Raw genomic sequence first — 17,687 nt, 5'->3', positions numbered from 1 at the left:
AGAAAAAAAAAATTGAGAGGCACTATCCCAGCCACAGCTATTAGCCATAGGAATAAACTGAGAGCAAATAAAGTTCCCACACAGAACCCACTTATCAAATGTAGGTGCCAATCAGCTCTGAGAAGTCATTGTGATAAATTGTTACTCAAACACGAAATAAAATGCTTTCTCTTGGTCATTAAAAGATAACATTTAAGATTACTGTATTCTGACTGACCCATAGGTAGGGTAATATTCAAGACAACTGGTGGCAAAGCTGCATTGTTTATCAAACCATATTAAAAAATAATATCCATTTGATTATAATTTCATTAAAAAATAGCTATTGACAAAGCAAATATAACCACATCATTGTCAACGGACACACAATCTGCCATTCAGATACTTTACATAGAAAGGGAGTGGACAGAGGCACAGTTGATTCACACTGCTTTTTGTCAGTAACAGTTGTTCCCCTCCTCTAGCATTCTTTGTTTAATTTCTATAATATGTAATTTTTAATTTTTTTCTCTTTAGGCGCCCTTGATTTTTCTGAAGACCATTACCTTTCACCTGTACTATGCACAATCCAGACATCTTTCCCCCAAGCCCTGCCTGATTTGCGATATGTGGGAGAACAAATGAATTGAACAAAAGTTTTCCAGTATTTCTGATTCAACTTTTTAAACCAAACAGCAAGTGAAAGACTCTGGTGACACTGAGTGGCTACTTCTGTGATGGGAGGAATGGAGAGAAACAAGGAATTAAATTTGGCATGTGATAGTGGGAAACTTGCTTTCTCAATCCCAGATACCCATCTGTAATATTACCAATCCCTCACATTAAAAAAATCGTAAATCACACCACTCAAAATCATAAGATTGGCTTAAATCCAGGAGATTTAAATTTGGGGCTAATTTTTATTTATTCTCTGGTTTCTGAGCCATTAGGGTGCACTCAGGGGACATTTTCAAGATTTCCTCCACAACCATGAGGATTTTTTTTTAAATGAAAGCTGAGATTTTTACATATTCAGATGGGTTCAGGAGCCAGGATTATAAGAAAATTACCCAATATTACAAGGCTCATAATAGAATCACAACAGTTAGCAACACTAATAGGCTCTTTCTTTGCTCTTACACAGTAACACTTTTCTGGTGGCACCAACAGAAATATCTTAAAACCGACTGGGACAAAATGTTTCCTGCTGCCAGAAAATTGCTGCTATGCAGTACAGATGTGATCACACCCAAATTGTGGTGAAAACCAAATGTAACACATAACCTGGAATATCTTACTTCTTAATTAAGACATCTGGTTTCTAAAACAGACATCAACATCATATTTTCATGTCTCCATTAATCCTATCTCCAGTTGGATCAAACTAGCTATCTATTACAAGGGTGATTCTATTGCAGAGTCTCCCTCAATTAAGCATCCTAGAATTTACAGCTGTGTAGTTCTTTACCTGCACACACACTTGATATGGAATAGGGAGCATTACCTTCCCTAAGAAAGTTAAAGTGGTGAATCCCATACTATTGATAATGTGAAAGATATAGATAAAAGAATGTCTCCAAAAACAGATTATAAAGAGATAATTTCCTCTTAGCCCCAAAAGAAAACAATATGCACATACTTCAGGAGTACAAATTGGCTCCATCCATTCAAGGTGCTGTTCAAGCCTGTCCAACATAGATTGACTGGCATCACAAAAAACACTTAAAGCCATTGTTTCTTAAAGTTTTTTCTTTAATAGGAAAAAATTACAAAAGAAAAGAAACAGCTGATCTCCTAGACAAAACCCGGAAGAAAACTGTCATGTTCTCTGGTCTAACATTTACAATGGAATTCTGACTAGAGATTAGGGTACTTTTAAATCTATTGTAGTTCAGGATATGATGTTATAATTTAGGGGACAGGGATAGTTTAGTCCACAACATCTATTCATGCGTGCAAAGGAGAGCAAGAACTGGAATGAAGAAAACTTTCATACTCCACACTTTTGGATTATTCCTTACGCTAAACTAGCTCATCTTTTGTGTATTACAACTCTTTCACCTGTATTACAACTTTAAACTCGATGACAAACAAATACCACTGAATTTAGTTCCATTAGAAGATGAATACACACATCAGGCTGACTCACTCTCACCACCCTCCAGGCAGCGGCTAAATTTTATATGAAGCCTATTTTAGACACCACCGAAAATGATATTTAACACCTTTTACCCAAATTAGATCACTACCTACTTCACTAGTGATTTAAATAACCACAGATAAATTGAAGAGAATGTGAAGTGAATACCAGGCTTGCCAAAACCCCAAAATAAACAAAGCAATTAAAATATTCAATTAACTAGTCTTCTTACCTTGTTCTTTTATCTGACGAATTTGCTTCACAGTTTCTTTCAAGATTGCACATTTGTCAGGTTTAAAGTTAAAGTTGTCAATATCATTAAAATTTGCAAAAATCAGCTCTGCAAGTTCTTCTATGTATTTATTCTCCTGCTCACGATTACGTTTCTCAGTGCTTCTTTTAGGGCTGAAAGAGGAGTTTAAAATGTGTTATTTTTAACAACAGTTTGTTCACCTTCTGACAGTTCAAAGTTGAGATTAGGATTTTGAAGAATATTGAACAACATCAAAGAAATAAAACAAAAAAAACCTCATCGACCTACTGTTTCTTGAGTAGCAACGTCTATGTTAGAACAAATTAATTAGCTCAAAAGTGAACATTTTAAAAAGGACACTGTCCACTTGTTTGTTCCCCAGCAGTCAGCTTTTGGAGATGGGGTTCAAAATTAAAAAAAATATATATGCAAAAAAAGTTTAAGCAAAATACAAATGCACTTCCCTGCCATGTTAAGAATTCAAGCAAAACAACATTTTGTTAGTACATGAGAAAGTGAAACTGCCCAGAAACAAAAGTTAAACCAACCAACCTATTTCCATTGTCCAACCCATGTGAAATGCAAAGATTAACCACTAGCATAAATGCTGAATACTAAGTTAGGGTTTTTAAATTCTTTCAGTTTTAATAAAGTAATTGAGGTAATTTTTTATTATTATTTTATGTTAGAAGTCTCTAAAATTTCATAAAAGACAAACGGGCAAATCCTACACTGTAGTTTGAAATGACTGAAGAATTCCCCTTCATACTGAGTGCCAGAGAAAGCTATTTACTCAAGCTACCCAGGCTTTATCCAGATGGCAACATGAACTGTACCTCCTTTGCATGAGCAGGGTCTCAAAAAATATATTCGATTTATAACAAGGGTTAACAGCTTAGATTTGTCTGAATGGAATAGTTGTGTAGTGACTCCCTGCTGGAATGAGAATTTAGTTGGCCATTGCCTAACGAGTGTGAAAACTGTGTGGACTTTATTTATTACTTATAAGAAAAAATATAAAAAGATTGATTACTTACCTTGCAGTAACTGTGGTTCTTTTGTCCATGTGGATCCCACTCTAGATGTGCATGCATGAGATTGGCATCTTTGAACAGCAGCGTCTGTGGGGGCTGCACCCAAGCCCATTGAGGAAAATTTGGGCCCCCTGTCCCCATTTCACTTTACTTCCACAGATGTTTTGGGGGATTCTCTGAGCTCAAGGCCCCAATAAAATTGTCCCTGCCTTTCCGCTCCTCTCATCAGCCCTGGCTGCACCTATGCCCTGCATGCCCCCAGGCTCCTCAGCCAACGGATATAAAGGGCACAGCGGCCACAACAGTCCCTCAGTTCCTTCACCAATGCAGAATCTCAGCAAATGAGTCTCTGAAATAGCAGAGATAAAGGGTGGGTCATGGGATCCTCACAAACATCTTGAAGAACACAGTTACTGCAAGGTACGTAACTGTTCTCTCCTTTTCATATATTTGTCCATGTGGATGCCACTGTAGGTGACTGGCAGTACCCCACACCAGAAAGGTGGGACCTCCTAGCTGTCACTAACTAAATGATTGTAATGCTGCCTTCCCAAAGCTGATATCTGATCTTTCAGCCAAGTCAAAGGTGCAGTGCTTAACTTAGAGGGGACTACTCCAAGTAGCTGCCTTGCAGATCTCAAATATGGAAATATTTCTGAAACATGCATAAGAGGTAGCTTGAGCTCTAATTGAATGTGCCTTAATGTTTGGTGGCAGGGCTATGCCAGACATGTGGTAGCAGATTGAAGTAAACTGGGTAATCCATTTAGAAATTCTCTGAGAGAAGATGACTTGCCCTTTAGCAGCACTATTTCAAACAACAAAAAAGACTGAGGGAAAGTCTAAAGGACTTTGTCCTACAAACAAACATCTATGTTTCGCTAGGAAAGACTGGGGTTTTGGAAAGGACACTGGAAGATTAATTACCTGGTTTAAAAAGAAATCTGAAACAACTCTTGGAATGACTTTAGGATGAGGTCTCAACATCACCTTGTCTCAGTGAAACGGGGTAGAAGGAGGAGTATCCAGCCATGAGGGCTTGGAGTTCACTGTCCCAGCTGGCTGATGTAACAACCACCAAAAAAGGCAGTTCTGAGAGTAAGAAGGTAAAAAGAACATTCAGAAAGGGGTTCAAAGGGACGCCTCATAGGACCAGTGAGGATGATGTTGAGATCCTAAGACAGAGGGGGGCTTCCTAACTGATGACTATTTTCCACAGTATATTCTACTTGTGGAGGGTTTCATGCTTTGCAACAGAATTTCTCGTATCTGTAGTGAACATTCTCTGCCATTAGCACTTACCAGCCAACATGTAGGCTCCTAGGTGCAGTGAGATTTTGGGTCTGGATATAGAATTTGTCTCCGGTTCTGAGATATGTGTGGACAGTCCAGAAGTGCTACTGGGTGCAGAGTTGACATTTTAAGTGTTGCGGAATCAGTACCAGATTGAGTAGGGATCAAAGTAGCCCTAGGGCCTTTTGGTGGTGAGCCAAACATTGAACCAATGTTGCTTGCTTCTGTAGCATGAAAGGGCTTTGTGCTCAGTTCTCAGGAACAGAGTGAAGGCAAATAGCTCTTCTTAGATTTTCCCTTTCTTTGGAGAAGATGACAGTTGCCAGGAACCATGTTTGGTCCACTGCTGTGATCTATCTTGCCTCAGTTCAGTACCAGTCTTTAGTGCCTGGGACTAGCCACAGATGCTGAGGTGGTCTTTGGCAGCCATGTCTTTTGACTTGTCAATGGTGCCAGTCAGACGTCTTACTATACCAGTCTTGGGAGTTGGATCCTGGCTGATAGGGACACAGAGAGATTGAAACTTGGAAGTAGAAGGTCCCATCTTAAGAGACTGATGCCTATTATTCTAGGTCAAAACTGTCTCTCATAGACTGGTTTGGTATACATAATTTCAGCAGAATGTCACTGGATTTTCTTGTTCTTGAGAAGGATTGGCGGACAGAGCACTGATCAGGCACACAGTTCTCACTGGGTCAAAATTAACCATGATTGTAACAATCTACAAGAGTGGGTGAGACTGTCACAAGATGGGCAGGTTCGAAGCCCGAAGGCTTTGAGTCCACTATTGAAGTGATTGTGGCACAGCACACCAAGGGGGAAAAGAGGGAGTGTGTTTACTTGGGGCTTTTTTTGGGGCAAGGAATACATTTAAGGGGGGGGGAAATTAAGAATGCTTTGGGGAGATTTATAGGAAAATTAACCCTAATTGGTTAAATTTATAGAAAATGTGCTACAGATAAAGAAATAACAGAATAGGAAATCTTAGAGGCAATAGAAAGTATAAAAAGTGGTAAAATTCCAGACTGATGGCTTTCCAGGTGAAGTTTACAAGGTATTTAATAAGGTGTAAGTGGGTTACTTGTGGGGTACCTTCAATGCCATTCTGTTAGAGAAGAAACTTCCACAAACCTATGAAAAGAAACTACTGCTGTTGTTCTCCCTAAAGTTGAAAAAGACCATACCTTATGCAGCTCTTATAAGTTCATGACATAAACAACTTAGCAAAAATACTAGTGAGCCAACAGCAGTCCATACTCTCAGTTTTTATATACTAAGGCTGTCAAGCAATTAAAAAAATTAATCATGATTAATCACGCTATTAAACAATAGAATACCATTTATTTAAATATTTTTGGATGTTTTCTACATTTTCAAATATATTAATTTCAATTACATCACAGAATACGAAGTGTACAGTGCTCACTTAATATTTATTTTTTATTACAAATATTTGCACTGTAAAAAACAAAAGAAAATAGTATTTTTCAATTCACCTAATACAGTAACCCCTGACTTAACGTTGTAGTTATGTTCCTGAAAAATGCGATTTTAAGTGAAACGATGTTAAGCAAATCCAATTTCCCCTAAGAATTAATGTAAATGGGGGGGGGGGGGGGGGGGAGTGTTAGGTTCCAGGGAAATTTTTTTCACCAGACAAAAAAGACATATATATATATATATATACACACACATACATACATACACATACATACATACACACACACACACACACACAATAAGTTTTAAACAAACAATTTATTACTGGTACACAGCGATGATGATTGTGAAGTCAGAGGGTGGGATATTTCCCGGGGAATGCCTTACTGCTAAATGATGAACTAGCAATTGGCTGAGCCCTCAAGGGTTAACTCGTTGTTAATGTAGCCTCACACTCTACAAGGCAGCATGAATGGAGGGAGGGGAGACAGCATGGCAGACAGACACAGAGACACACACCCTGTGTGTGTGTGTGAGAGAGAGAGAGAGATGCGCCTTGCTCCTTTAAGTACGCTGACCCAACTCTAAGTACACTGCCTTTTTAAGTTGGTCAGCAAGCTGAGATAGCAGCTGCTGCCAGGAAGCTCCCTCGGTCCTGAGCCCTGTCGTGTGTCCCCCTGCTCTATGGAAGATGGGGTAAGCAGGAGCAGGGGGGAGGGGGACACCCTGACATTAGTTCCTCTCTTCGCCCCCTTCCCCCCCCCACAGCAAGCAGGAGGCTCCGGGGAGCAGCTCCAAGGCAGAGGGCAGGTGCAGCACATGGCAATGGGGGGCAGGCAGCCGGCAACTGATAGCCTGCTGGGCGGCTGCCGCACAGGGAACTTAGGGGAACGGGGAGCTGATGGGGGGCTGCCGGTCCACCCTGGTTCCAAGTTCCCACCAGCTAGCTGCAACGGGCTGCTCTTCCCGCAAGCAGTGGACAAAGCAGGCGGCTGCCAAATGACATTATAAGGGAGCATTGCACAACTTTAAACGAGCATGTTCTCTAATTGATCAGCAACGTAACAACGAAACGTTAACCGGGACGACTTTAAGTGAGGAGTTACTACAAGTACTGTAGTGCAATCTCTTTATCATGAAATTTGAATTTACAAATGTAGAATTATGTATAAAAAATAACTGCATTCAAAAATAAAACAATGTAAAACTTTAGAGCCTACAAGTCCACTCAGTCCTACTTCAACCAAACGCTCAGACAAACAAGTTTGGTTACAATTTGCAGGAGTAATGTAAACAAGAAGCGGGCAGCAATGTCACCTGAAAGTGAGAACAGGCATTCGCATGGCACTGTTGTAGCTGGCGTTGCAAGATATTTAGGTGCCAGATGCGCTAAAGATTCATATGTCCCTTTATGCTTCAACCACCATTCCAGAGGACATGGGTCCATGCTGATCACGGGTTCTGCTCGATAATGATCCAAAGCAGAGTGGACAGATGCATCTGAGTCAGATGCCACCAGTAGAAGGTTGACTTTCTTTTTTGATGGTTCGGGTTCTGTAGTTTCCGCATTGGAGTGTTGCTCTTTTAAGACTTCTGAAAGTATGCTCCACACCCCCTCCCTCTCAGATTTTGGACGGTACTTCAGATTTTTAAACCTTGGGCGAGTGCTGTAGCTATCTTTAGAAATCTCACATTGGTACCTTCTTTGCATTTTGTCAAATCTGGTGTGAAAGTGTTCTTAAAACGAACATGTGCTGGGTCATCATCCGAGACAACTATAACATGAAATATATGGCAGAATGCGGGTAAAACAGAGCAGGAGACATTGAACTCCTCGGGGGAGAATTGTGTCACAAATTTAATTAACGCTTTTTTTTTTTTTTTAAACAAGCATCATCAGCATGGAAGCATGTCCTCTGGAATGGTGGCCGAAACATGAAGGGGCATACGAATGTTTAGCGTATCTGGCACATAAATATCTTGCAACGCCAGCTACAAAAGTGCCATGGAATGCCTGTTCTCACTTTCAGGTGACGTTGTAAATAAGAAGCAGGCAGCAATATCGCCCATAAATATAAACAAACTTGTTTGTCTTAGCAATTGCCTGAATAAGAAGTAGAACTGAGTGGACTTTTGGCTCTAAAGTTTTACATTGTTTTGTTTTTGAGTGCAGTTATATAATTAAAAAAAAAAAAATCTACATTTGTAAGTTTCACGATAAAGAGACTGCACTACAGTACTTGTATGAGGTGAATTGAAAAATACTATTTCTTTTATCATTTTTACAGTGCAAATATTTGTAATCAAAAATAATAATGTAAAGTGAGCACTGTACTTTGTATTCTGTGTTGTACTAGAAATCAATATATTTGAAAATGTAGAAAAACATCCAAAATATTTAATAAATTTCAATTGATGTTCTATTGTTTAACAGTGCTATTAATTTTTGTAATCACAATTAATTTTTCTGAGTTAATCGCATGAGTTAACTGCGATTAATCGACAACCATAATATAAACCCAAATCAAACTGTATTCGTTCAGGATAGACAAATGTTAGACAATATTCGGAGAGTACTTGGAATCATCCATAATGCCAGATCAAAAAGATCCATTTCTTTTGTTATCACTTGATCCAGAGAAAGCTTCTGATAGACTAGAGTAGAGCTTTTTGTTTCAAGTCCTGTCCCAGATGAACATTGGTCCCTTAGTTCCTTAAATGGATAAATGTTCTTTATATCAGTCCAAAAGTAGTGGTGCAACTTAACGGGATTAAATCTGCCCTGTTTGAATTACACAGAGGGAGTAGGAAAAGTTGTCCATTGTCTACTTTACTTTTTTCATTGGCCATGTAGCCTTTTTCACAGAAGATAAGGAATAATGAATTTATCACAGGAATAAAACTTGAAGGAACACATCAGAAAATAGCTTTATATATGCTGATACATTATTTTTATCTAACCCAAAAGTTTTCCTAAAATTAGTGTCTAAGGAAAATCCATGACTTTGGGAAAGCATTTAAAGTACGTTATGCCAAATCTGAAATGCTAGCAATAAATTTGCCAGATCCTCAGAAGTCATTCCTCTAGAAAACATTTGGGTAAAAATGGTCAACAAATTCTGTAAGAACCCTGAGAATTCAAATCTCAAACAGTGTAGAAGAGCTCTATGATTTAAATGTCAAACCACTACTTCAGCAAATGAAAAAAACCTGGAGTGTGTAGGGGGAAGTATATACTTTCTTGGTTTGGAAGAATAGCCTTAGTCAAAATGAACATTTAATCCAGGATATCTTTCTTGTTTCAAAATCTTTATGTAATCATCCCAGATAACATCCTAGTAGAAATACAGAGGATGTTGTTAGAATTTATATGAAACCAGAAAAGACCAACTGCGTGCAGCTATTTTGTACAGACCAATTAAACAGGATGGACTAGCTGTTCCAAATATTCTATGTTACTAACAAGTCAGCCAGCTCAAAGCAGTAATGGATTGGGGTTCTCTAACTCAGCCAAACACTGGGTCTTTATTGAATAAGATCATTGTGGTGGTGTAACTATTGCTAGACTACCATGGATTAATTCTAAAAAATCATGCTCTCTGGAAATTTATACACATCCTTTAGCAAAGGCTACTCCATGGGTTAGGGATAGAACTAGAGATAAGATAAACTTTTCTCCCGCACCAATGACAACCATTGCAAATAATCCAAATTATGAACCACAACGTTTTAAAGATTAGGAGAAGCATGGAATGACTATTCAGTAAAAAAACTTTTCGAACCTATTTAGAGATCAAAACTAACTTGAAATGAATGGCCCACTCTCCCTTTGTACCAGTACTTTCAAATTAGGGAATACGTTGTTTTATACAAAAATCTTATGTTAGTAGAAGCGATGGTCACTTAGGGGGGAAAATGTAACTAATTTGTAACCATCTTTGCAGATCACTTTCTTAGCAAAAAATATCCATAAATGATACACTGGGAAAAGGAACTGGATAGACAAATTACACCAGAGGAATAGGATTTGATCTGGAAAAGAGGACCAGCAACCTCAGTCTGTAGCATGATCAAAGAATATTTCTTTAAAATACTGCTTCAATGGTTCCTTATACCAGTCAAATAAAAAAAAAAAAACCCACAGAGATTGAATGGGGACAAATGTTGGCGATGTGGTGGTGAAAGAGAAGTCTGTATGCATTAATGGTGGACATGCTTTCCCAAAGTAATGATTTTCTTTAGACATTGATGCTATCTGTAAACAAATATCGACAATTGTTGGATATTTATTATCAAATGATCCTTTGGTAATCCTCCTGGGGCTTCCTAGCAGACAGACATGGTCACACAAAGAGAAATGAAGAATTAGTCTCTCATCTGCAGTTCTGCAGAAAAAGACCTAGGGGTTACAGTGGACAAGAAGCTGGATATGAGTCAACAGTGTGCCCTTGTTGCCAAGAAGGCTAACGGCATTTTGGGCTGTATAAGTTGGGGCATTGCCAGCAGATCGAGGGACGTGATCATTCCCCTCTATTCGACATTGGTGAGGCCTCATCTGGAGTACTGTGTCCAGTTTTGGGCCCCACACTACAAGAAGGATGTGGAAAAATTGGAAAGAGTCCAACGGAGGGCAACAAAAATTATTAGGGGGCTGGAGCACATGACTTATGAGGAGAGGCTGAGGGAACTGGGATTGTTTAGTCTGCAGAAGAGAAGAATGAGGGGGGATTTGATAGCTGCTTTCAACTACCTGAAAGGGGGTTCCAAAGAGGATGGATCTAGACTGTTCTCCGTGGTACCTGATGACAGAACAAGGAGTAATGGTCTTAAGTTGCAGTGGGGGAGGTTTAGGTTGGATATTAGGAAAAACTTTTTCTCTAGGAGGGTAGTGAAGCACTGGAATGGGTTACCTAGGGAGGTGGTGGAATCTCCTTCCTTAGAGGTTTTTAAGGTCAGGCTTGATAAAGCCCTGGCTGGGATGATTTAGTTGGGAATTGGTCCTGCTTTGAGCAGGGGGTTGGACTAGATGACCTCCTGAGGTCCATTCCAACCCTGATATTCTATGATTCTATGATCTTCTGGTACCTGCTACGCTACCAGAAAAAGAAAAATAATCCAACTCTAAAAGAATGGTTCTGAATAATAAGGAATGTTACGGAAAAATTAATGCCCAAATTATGCACCCAGCAAAACAGACAAATTTGGTTACCTTTTATTCAATATTCAAGACAAAGTACATTTCACCTGTAAAAAACCCAGCAAACTTGTCCAATTTTTTGAATATTAATATTTGCTAGACATGCTTGGTCTCAGTAACTTTAATAAACCCAATTTAATAAAATCACCAGAAACAACTTCTTGTGGGTAGTATAAAGATGCTCACTCTTATATATGGTATGATTATATTACTGTATGACATTTCCCTAAACAAAAGCTCACTGTTGTAATGATTCTTATTTTGTCACAGCAAGGATTTGTAAGCCTGTTAAAACTTCCTAAACAAAACAAACAAAAAAAGAAACGAAAAAGAAAACGAGAAATTGCGCTAAGGGGCAACTGACAGACATAGCCTGGTTCTGTCTCGCTGCTATGAATGGGAGAGGGAACTGAGGGACAACTGTGGCCATTTTGCCCTTTATGCACTCACAAGGGAAGCTTAGAGAGGCACACAGGGTGCAGGTGTGCCCTGACAGAAACTGGTGTTCAGAGATTTCAACCTTGTGCACATGAGGTGCATGCACACCTAGAATAGGAGCCACGCAGACAATACTTGAAAGAGAAGAATATTTAGTTTTTATGTAATCATCTACTTCTTCAAAATATTAATGAACCACTTCTTCAAAACACAAGTGAACTAACCTGGGTCCAAGCTGATCAGGGCATTCCTTGCGCTTTCTTGACTCTGCCCTGGATGGGTCAGAGGAATTTTCTCCCATCCCACTCATCTTGAACACATATCAGCAACTAAAAAAAGAAGGGGGAAAGGGTTAGAGTAGATGGACATCTTTTCTTCTTGTCTATAGTTAAATGAAACATAACTGACCTAAAAAGGGGACACATGTAGCTTTAATTAAAAAGTTAAAATATCAAGTTACACAAGTCTGCATGCAGTATCATGGAATGAGTACGTCAGTAACAATTGCTATAACCAATGAACACACGTCTAATTTTGGATGTAGAGTTATTAAATCTACTTCAGAGGGCAAATAACCTGTAAAATCATAATGCATTAGAGCAACACACACACTGGTAATATTTGTATCACAGTAATGCCTAGAAGCCCCAGTGAAGAATCAGCAGAGCCCTGAGCGGATACAAAAATTTAGATCCACATTCAATCTGCATCCATAGTAACTAACCACCAGCATCCTCTAGAACAGCAGTTCTCAACTAGACATCCATGACTCCCTGGGGAGCCACCAACCAGTTTCAGGGGGTGCGTGGCCCCACGGGGCTTCAGGCTCCACCCCCGCGGTGGGTGCCAGGGCTCGGGGCTCCAGCTGCGCAGGGGGTACCAGCCTCTTGGACAGACCCCCCTGTGATGGGGCGGACTAGGTTCAGAGGCCCGGTGCCGGAAGATAGACCGCCCCAGAAAAGGGCAGTAGAGAGGTTTAAGTGGTGTATAAACTTCATAAGGGCTCTCTGCATGAGGGTGACTTTCACCCCTATTCCTTGGGACTGAAGTAGCAAAAGACTAAGCCTCCTCTAAAGCAGCTTTGCACAGTCTTAAGACTAGAGTTCTTGTGGCGGTCTACTTTGTGAGAAAAGAAAAGGAAGCTTCTCTTTGCAGCCTCATACTGCTGGGCTCAATTTCCTACTAGAAAACCTTTTTTGAGACGGGAACTGTCAGTTCCGAAATTTCTTTGTTACCTATTGGTTCCAAATTTAATAGGATGCCACTGTATAAATATCTCAGAAATCCACAAAGCACTATATCAAACAATTCAAAATTCCCACCACAGTTAATGTACCAGTTTGTACGCATGATGATAGAGCAACAAGCACTACTAAGTTACAGACACTAAAGAAACCCCCAGTCACATTTCCATCCACAAAACAAAGCTTTGGGGCCTTTTGAGATGCTATACTAAATCTAGCATTAGTAATATTCAAGTTTTGCCAACCACCTGAATAAGTTTTTGCCCACGTCTTGTGTAGAAGTATTAGTAGGATATGCAGTACACTTTAGTTTTTTGGTTTTTAGTCTTCTTTTGATAGTGGAGCCCTCCCTTAACAAATACAATAAAAATGGTGCAAGAAATCTGGCCAACTTTCCAAATATAGGAAGAAATAAAAATGATCACCTGTGTTTATTTTTCTTAAACAGCTATAGGACTGTCATGACCCAGATCTAAAATTATCTGTCCTTACAAAAATTAAAATATCTGGTTTGCAACTGCAGAACTTTTAATCACGTTACTGTCAAATATTGATAGAAAAGGCTAATTGACTACTTGTAATTCCACATCACTGGAGACATCATTTGATCAGATTCTAGCACAAGATAGGTCAGGATTCCCTTTGCTAGCACTTAAAATTTTGGCCCTTGTGATAGGGTGTTACCAGGTCCGTTGAGGCCCTCCGGAAGGCCCTGCAGTCCCTACCATACCATGCCCCAGAAAAAAGGCCAGTAGAGCTGGGTCCTCCAAGCTGCAGGGGAGGCAGCCAATCAGAGTCTAGCAGGCTCATATGAAAGGAGTTGCAGGACCTGGAAAGCTCAATTGCCGGCTGGAGCCAGAGGAGGAAAAATGGTATTCCTGGGTGTCTGAAGAAAGTGCAGCAGCTGGACAGAGCAGTCGCTGGCTGGGACCAGAAGGAGTGAAAGGCTGGGAGATTCCATAGGTAAAGAGATTGGGGAGAAACCCTGGGATAGGACTGTGAAATTCTCCAGGCACTGAGGCCTGGGAGAAAGAACCCTGAGAGAACAGGGCAAGGACCATGGGCGGTGGGTGACCTGCCAGCTCGGGGAGGCTAGCCTCCGGCCAGCCCCATCCCTCCCCTCCCCTGCTGAAGCACAGAGCCGCCCCTCCCCGAGCGCCGGGTGGGTGGTGCGTGGCCCCCCGAACCGCCAAGCGTCAGGTGGGCGGTGCATGTCCCCGAGCGCCCCCAGCCCCCCCCCCCGAACACAGGGCAGGCAGCGCCCCCAGCCCACCCCCTCCCCGAGCAGCCCCAGCCACCCCAAATCCTGGCCACGGCCACCCTAGCCCAAGCCCCAACATGCTTCCCTAGAAACAGCCAGCCTGCCTGGGCTGGGGCCAAAGAGGAAGGGCAAGCCGGAAGGGGTCTTCTGAGCAGATTGTGGGCAAGGCCACACCGAGTGGTTTGGGGAGGCGTAGCCCCCCACAGCCTTCAATACACACCACCCAGGGCAAAGACTGTTAACAGACTCTCTAGGTAAGAAGAGGAGAGACCCTGCTTAAACAGGGAACAGGCCAAGGACCTAAGAAGCTGATGGGACAGAGCAGGAAGCAGCCCAGGGAATGCAGCAATAGCCGTTAATGAAGGAAGCAGCATGTGGCTGTTAGTCATAGGTCCCTGGGTTGAGACCTGGAGTAGTGGACGAGCCCATGTCCCCCCACCAGCCACAGGCAGAGTGGCCAAAGGTTGAGGAAGCAACAAGTTTCGTTTGGAGCCCGAGAAGGGGGCAATACCTGACGTGGTTACATTAATCAGGCCCAGAGATGGGCCTGAGGGCCTTAAGGAAGGGCCAACCGTTTGTTGGATTGGGTTACTGTCTGTTTTGTTTGTTTCACATACAGACCGTGTGTGACTCAGCTGGAGGGCTGAGTCACTGAAGACCTACTGCAAAGTAGAGAGTGGAGGCAAGAACCTGGCCAGCAGGAGGTGCTTACAAGGGGCAAGTAGCCACACCATTACAGCCCTGTACCATCCATTGTTTCCTATGCACAAACTTGCCAGTGCCTCAATGCCTGCTGGACTGTTCAATTATTCTGCTCCTTGACAAGCGAGAATCAAACTTCAAGCATAATTTAGCCAGAATTGGTATATTTTTATATTATGTAACAGAATGACCAAAAAGGTGGTTTTGAAAAACTTTTGGCATAAGGGAATCCAGTCAATCAAGATCTTCAGAGAAGTCAAAATACAGATAGGTTATTTTCTCATTTCTAAAGAGGCTAGTTTATAGTTTTGGAGACCAAAACGCTCAAGGGAAGTTTCCATAAATTCTCTAATTCAAATGAACAAGCAATGCCTGAAGTGGTTTAATGTAAATTAGAAAACTGTGGAGACTTCCTGAAGCTCCCTCCACCCAACAAGAGGTGGGAGAGTTGTGGAAAACAGACCAGGTAGTGAATAGCAGCACGACCATATTATCCCCGAGATGACAAGAAAAGGATGTGCGTCCCTTTGCATAAGTAGCAGGCTGAGGAGCTGGAGCATACACACTAACAAAGTGGCCCCCAGAGTCTGCTTATACTCCTAATTAGAAAATCTTAATAAAGAATCTATAAGAACTTCTTTCCATATGAGCTAGTTTGGAGAGAAAGATCCTCAGATTATAAGAATCACCTTCCTCTAGTGTACGTATAGAGCAAGTCCCAAAATCAACTGGAATGTTGTTTTTAAGGCTAAAATAATCCACAATGAACTAGTCTTAAAAAAAATACAGACTCCTTCAATTAGGAAATTAAAGGCTAGCTGTTCAGCACAAGAGTATGAATCCCAGATCTGATTCAATCCATATTAATACAAAAACGAACAACAAGCAGTAAGAACGGCCACACTGGGTCAGACCAAAGGTCCATCTAGCCCAGTATCTTGTCTTCCGACAGTGGCCAATGCCAGGTGCCCCAGAGAGAATGAACAGAACAGGTAATCATCAAGTGATCCATCCCCTGTCACCCACTCCCAACTTCTGGCAAACAGAGGCTAAGGACGCCACCCCTGCCCATCCTGGCTAATAGCCATTGATGGACCTATCCTCCAGGAATTTATGTAGGTTTTTTTTTTTAATCCAGTTATAGTCTTGGCCTTCACTACATCCTCTGGCAAGGAGTTCCACAGGTTGACTGTGTGTTGTGTGAAAAAATACTTCCTTTTGTTTGTTTTAAACCTGCTGCCTATTGAACATATACTCAAAGTTCTTGTTGTAACAGCCTCTCATAATGGGGGTCCCCTGAAGAGGGATGGGCAAAGTGGATGAGGTTTAGGGAGCGTCTGGAACTGGATAGAATATCCAGTATCTATGATTTCCAAGGTTATAGTGTTCCAGGTTTCCTCAAAATAAAACAGTCTCCAAACATGGTGGGGAAACAGAATATTTCCTTTATGACTGCTTCTGAACAGTTCCTGATTGCATCGTCTACCTCGAGGAACGCATTTGCCATGCTGATGCAGTAACTGAAGAAGCTGAGGTCTTTTTTTTTAAATGAAAGCACTGTTTTTTTCCTGAGTGGCTCAGCAAGTCTTTGATAAGGATGGTAATAGGAAGATGCTGGAGCCTGTCTGGGAAAAGTCTGATGCTTAGACTGTTTCTTTCTGGGTTGATACTCCCAGTGATCTTAGCGTGGCCTGAAAATCTTTCAAGGAGTGCAAGGCATTGTCTGTTTTGCAGCTAAATAGATGAGAATCCTCAAAGAGAAGAACTTCAGTTGTGTTCTGCACTTTCTGGGGAACTCCTGGGGATTGCAATGATGATACTTGCCCCATTGTCACAGCAGTTGCCATTGACCTTGCTGCTGTGTCCGGAGCATCTGTTGCAGCTGGCAGTGAGGTTCATGGCACTAACTGCTCCTCAGCAATAAGAAATCATAATTCCTCTCTTGATTCCTGCAGCAGCCTGTCAACAAAGTCTGATACCTTATGCCAACTAAGGAAGTCGTATTTGGAGAGGAGTGCCTGGTAGCTGGTAATTCATAACTGGGGGCTGTCAAAGGAGTAGTTCTTCCTCCCAAAGATGTCCAGAGGTTTAGGTTCATTTCATCTGGAATGGACTTGCAGCTATGTTTCAAGTGCTTCTGGGCAGCAGTGACCACAAGTGACCCAAGTATGAGGGTAATCATAAAAATACTCAACCCCAAAGAAGGAACTTGGTTCTTCCTATCCGCTTTCCTTGACGTTGGAGGTAAGATGGCTTGTAACTGCCACATCAGTTCTAACAGGTCTTTGTTAACTGGCATTGTCAGTCTTTCCAGTAACAAAATGTGCAAGGTGTCTAATAACTTCTGTGGTTTTATGTACACAACCTCCACTGAAATCTCTAATGTTTCATCCATTCTTCTAAGAAGACCCTGAAAAGTTTTGTAGTAATCAGGATGTGATGGTGTAGATGAGACTGCAGACTCATCAGGTTGATGTTGTTCTTCATGAGAGGCCTGTAGTTGTGATGGCTGAGCATGGGACACCTGTGGCTGATAAGGTTGAACTCCTGTACACACCATAAGATGGGGTGGTCTGATCCTGGAGTGGGTAGAGAATGCCCTTCTAAGGTGATGAGGGCCCCAAGGAGCCCAGTAAAGCAGGCGTGAGGTCCACGGGCAAACTGTGTAGAAGGCCAACGGGGTACTAGGCAGAACATCCCTTCCTA

General features: G+C 41.4%; 1 protein-coding gene across 1 annotated transcript in view; it reads right to left on the bottom strand.

Moving 5' to 3' along the window:
* NCOA2 (nuclear receptor coactivator 2) overlaps nucleotides 1-17,687 on the bottom strand; it is a 261,138-nt gene that overhangs the window by 91,428 nt on the left and 152,023 nt on the right. The window contains exons 3-4 of the mRNA XM_065397650.1: nucleotides 11,999-12,103; nucleotides 2,352-2,524 (exon numbers count right to left, since the gene is read on the bottom strand). Coding sequence (XP_065253722.1) covers nucleotides 2,352-2,524; nucleotides 11,999-12,084 — 259 coding nt within the window. The 5' untranslated portion in view covers nucleotides 12,085-12,103. The remainder of the gene's footprint in view (nucleotides 1-2,351; nucleotides 2,525-11,998; nucleotides 12,104-17,687) is intronic.

This window comes from Emys orbicularis, chromosome 2 (assembly GCF_028017835.1).
Source record: "Emys orbicularis isolate rEmyOrb1 chromosome 2, rEmyOrb1.hap1, whole genome shotgun sequence".
Classification (NCBI taxonomy): domain Eukaryota; kingdom Metazoa; phylum Chordata; order Testudines; family Emydidae; genus Emys; species Emys orbicularis.
This window is presented reverse-complemented; position numbering and strand designations above follow the sequence as displayed.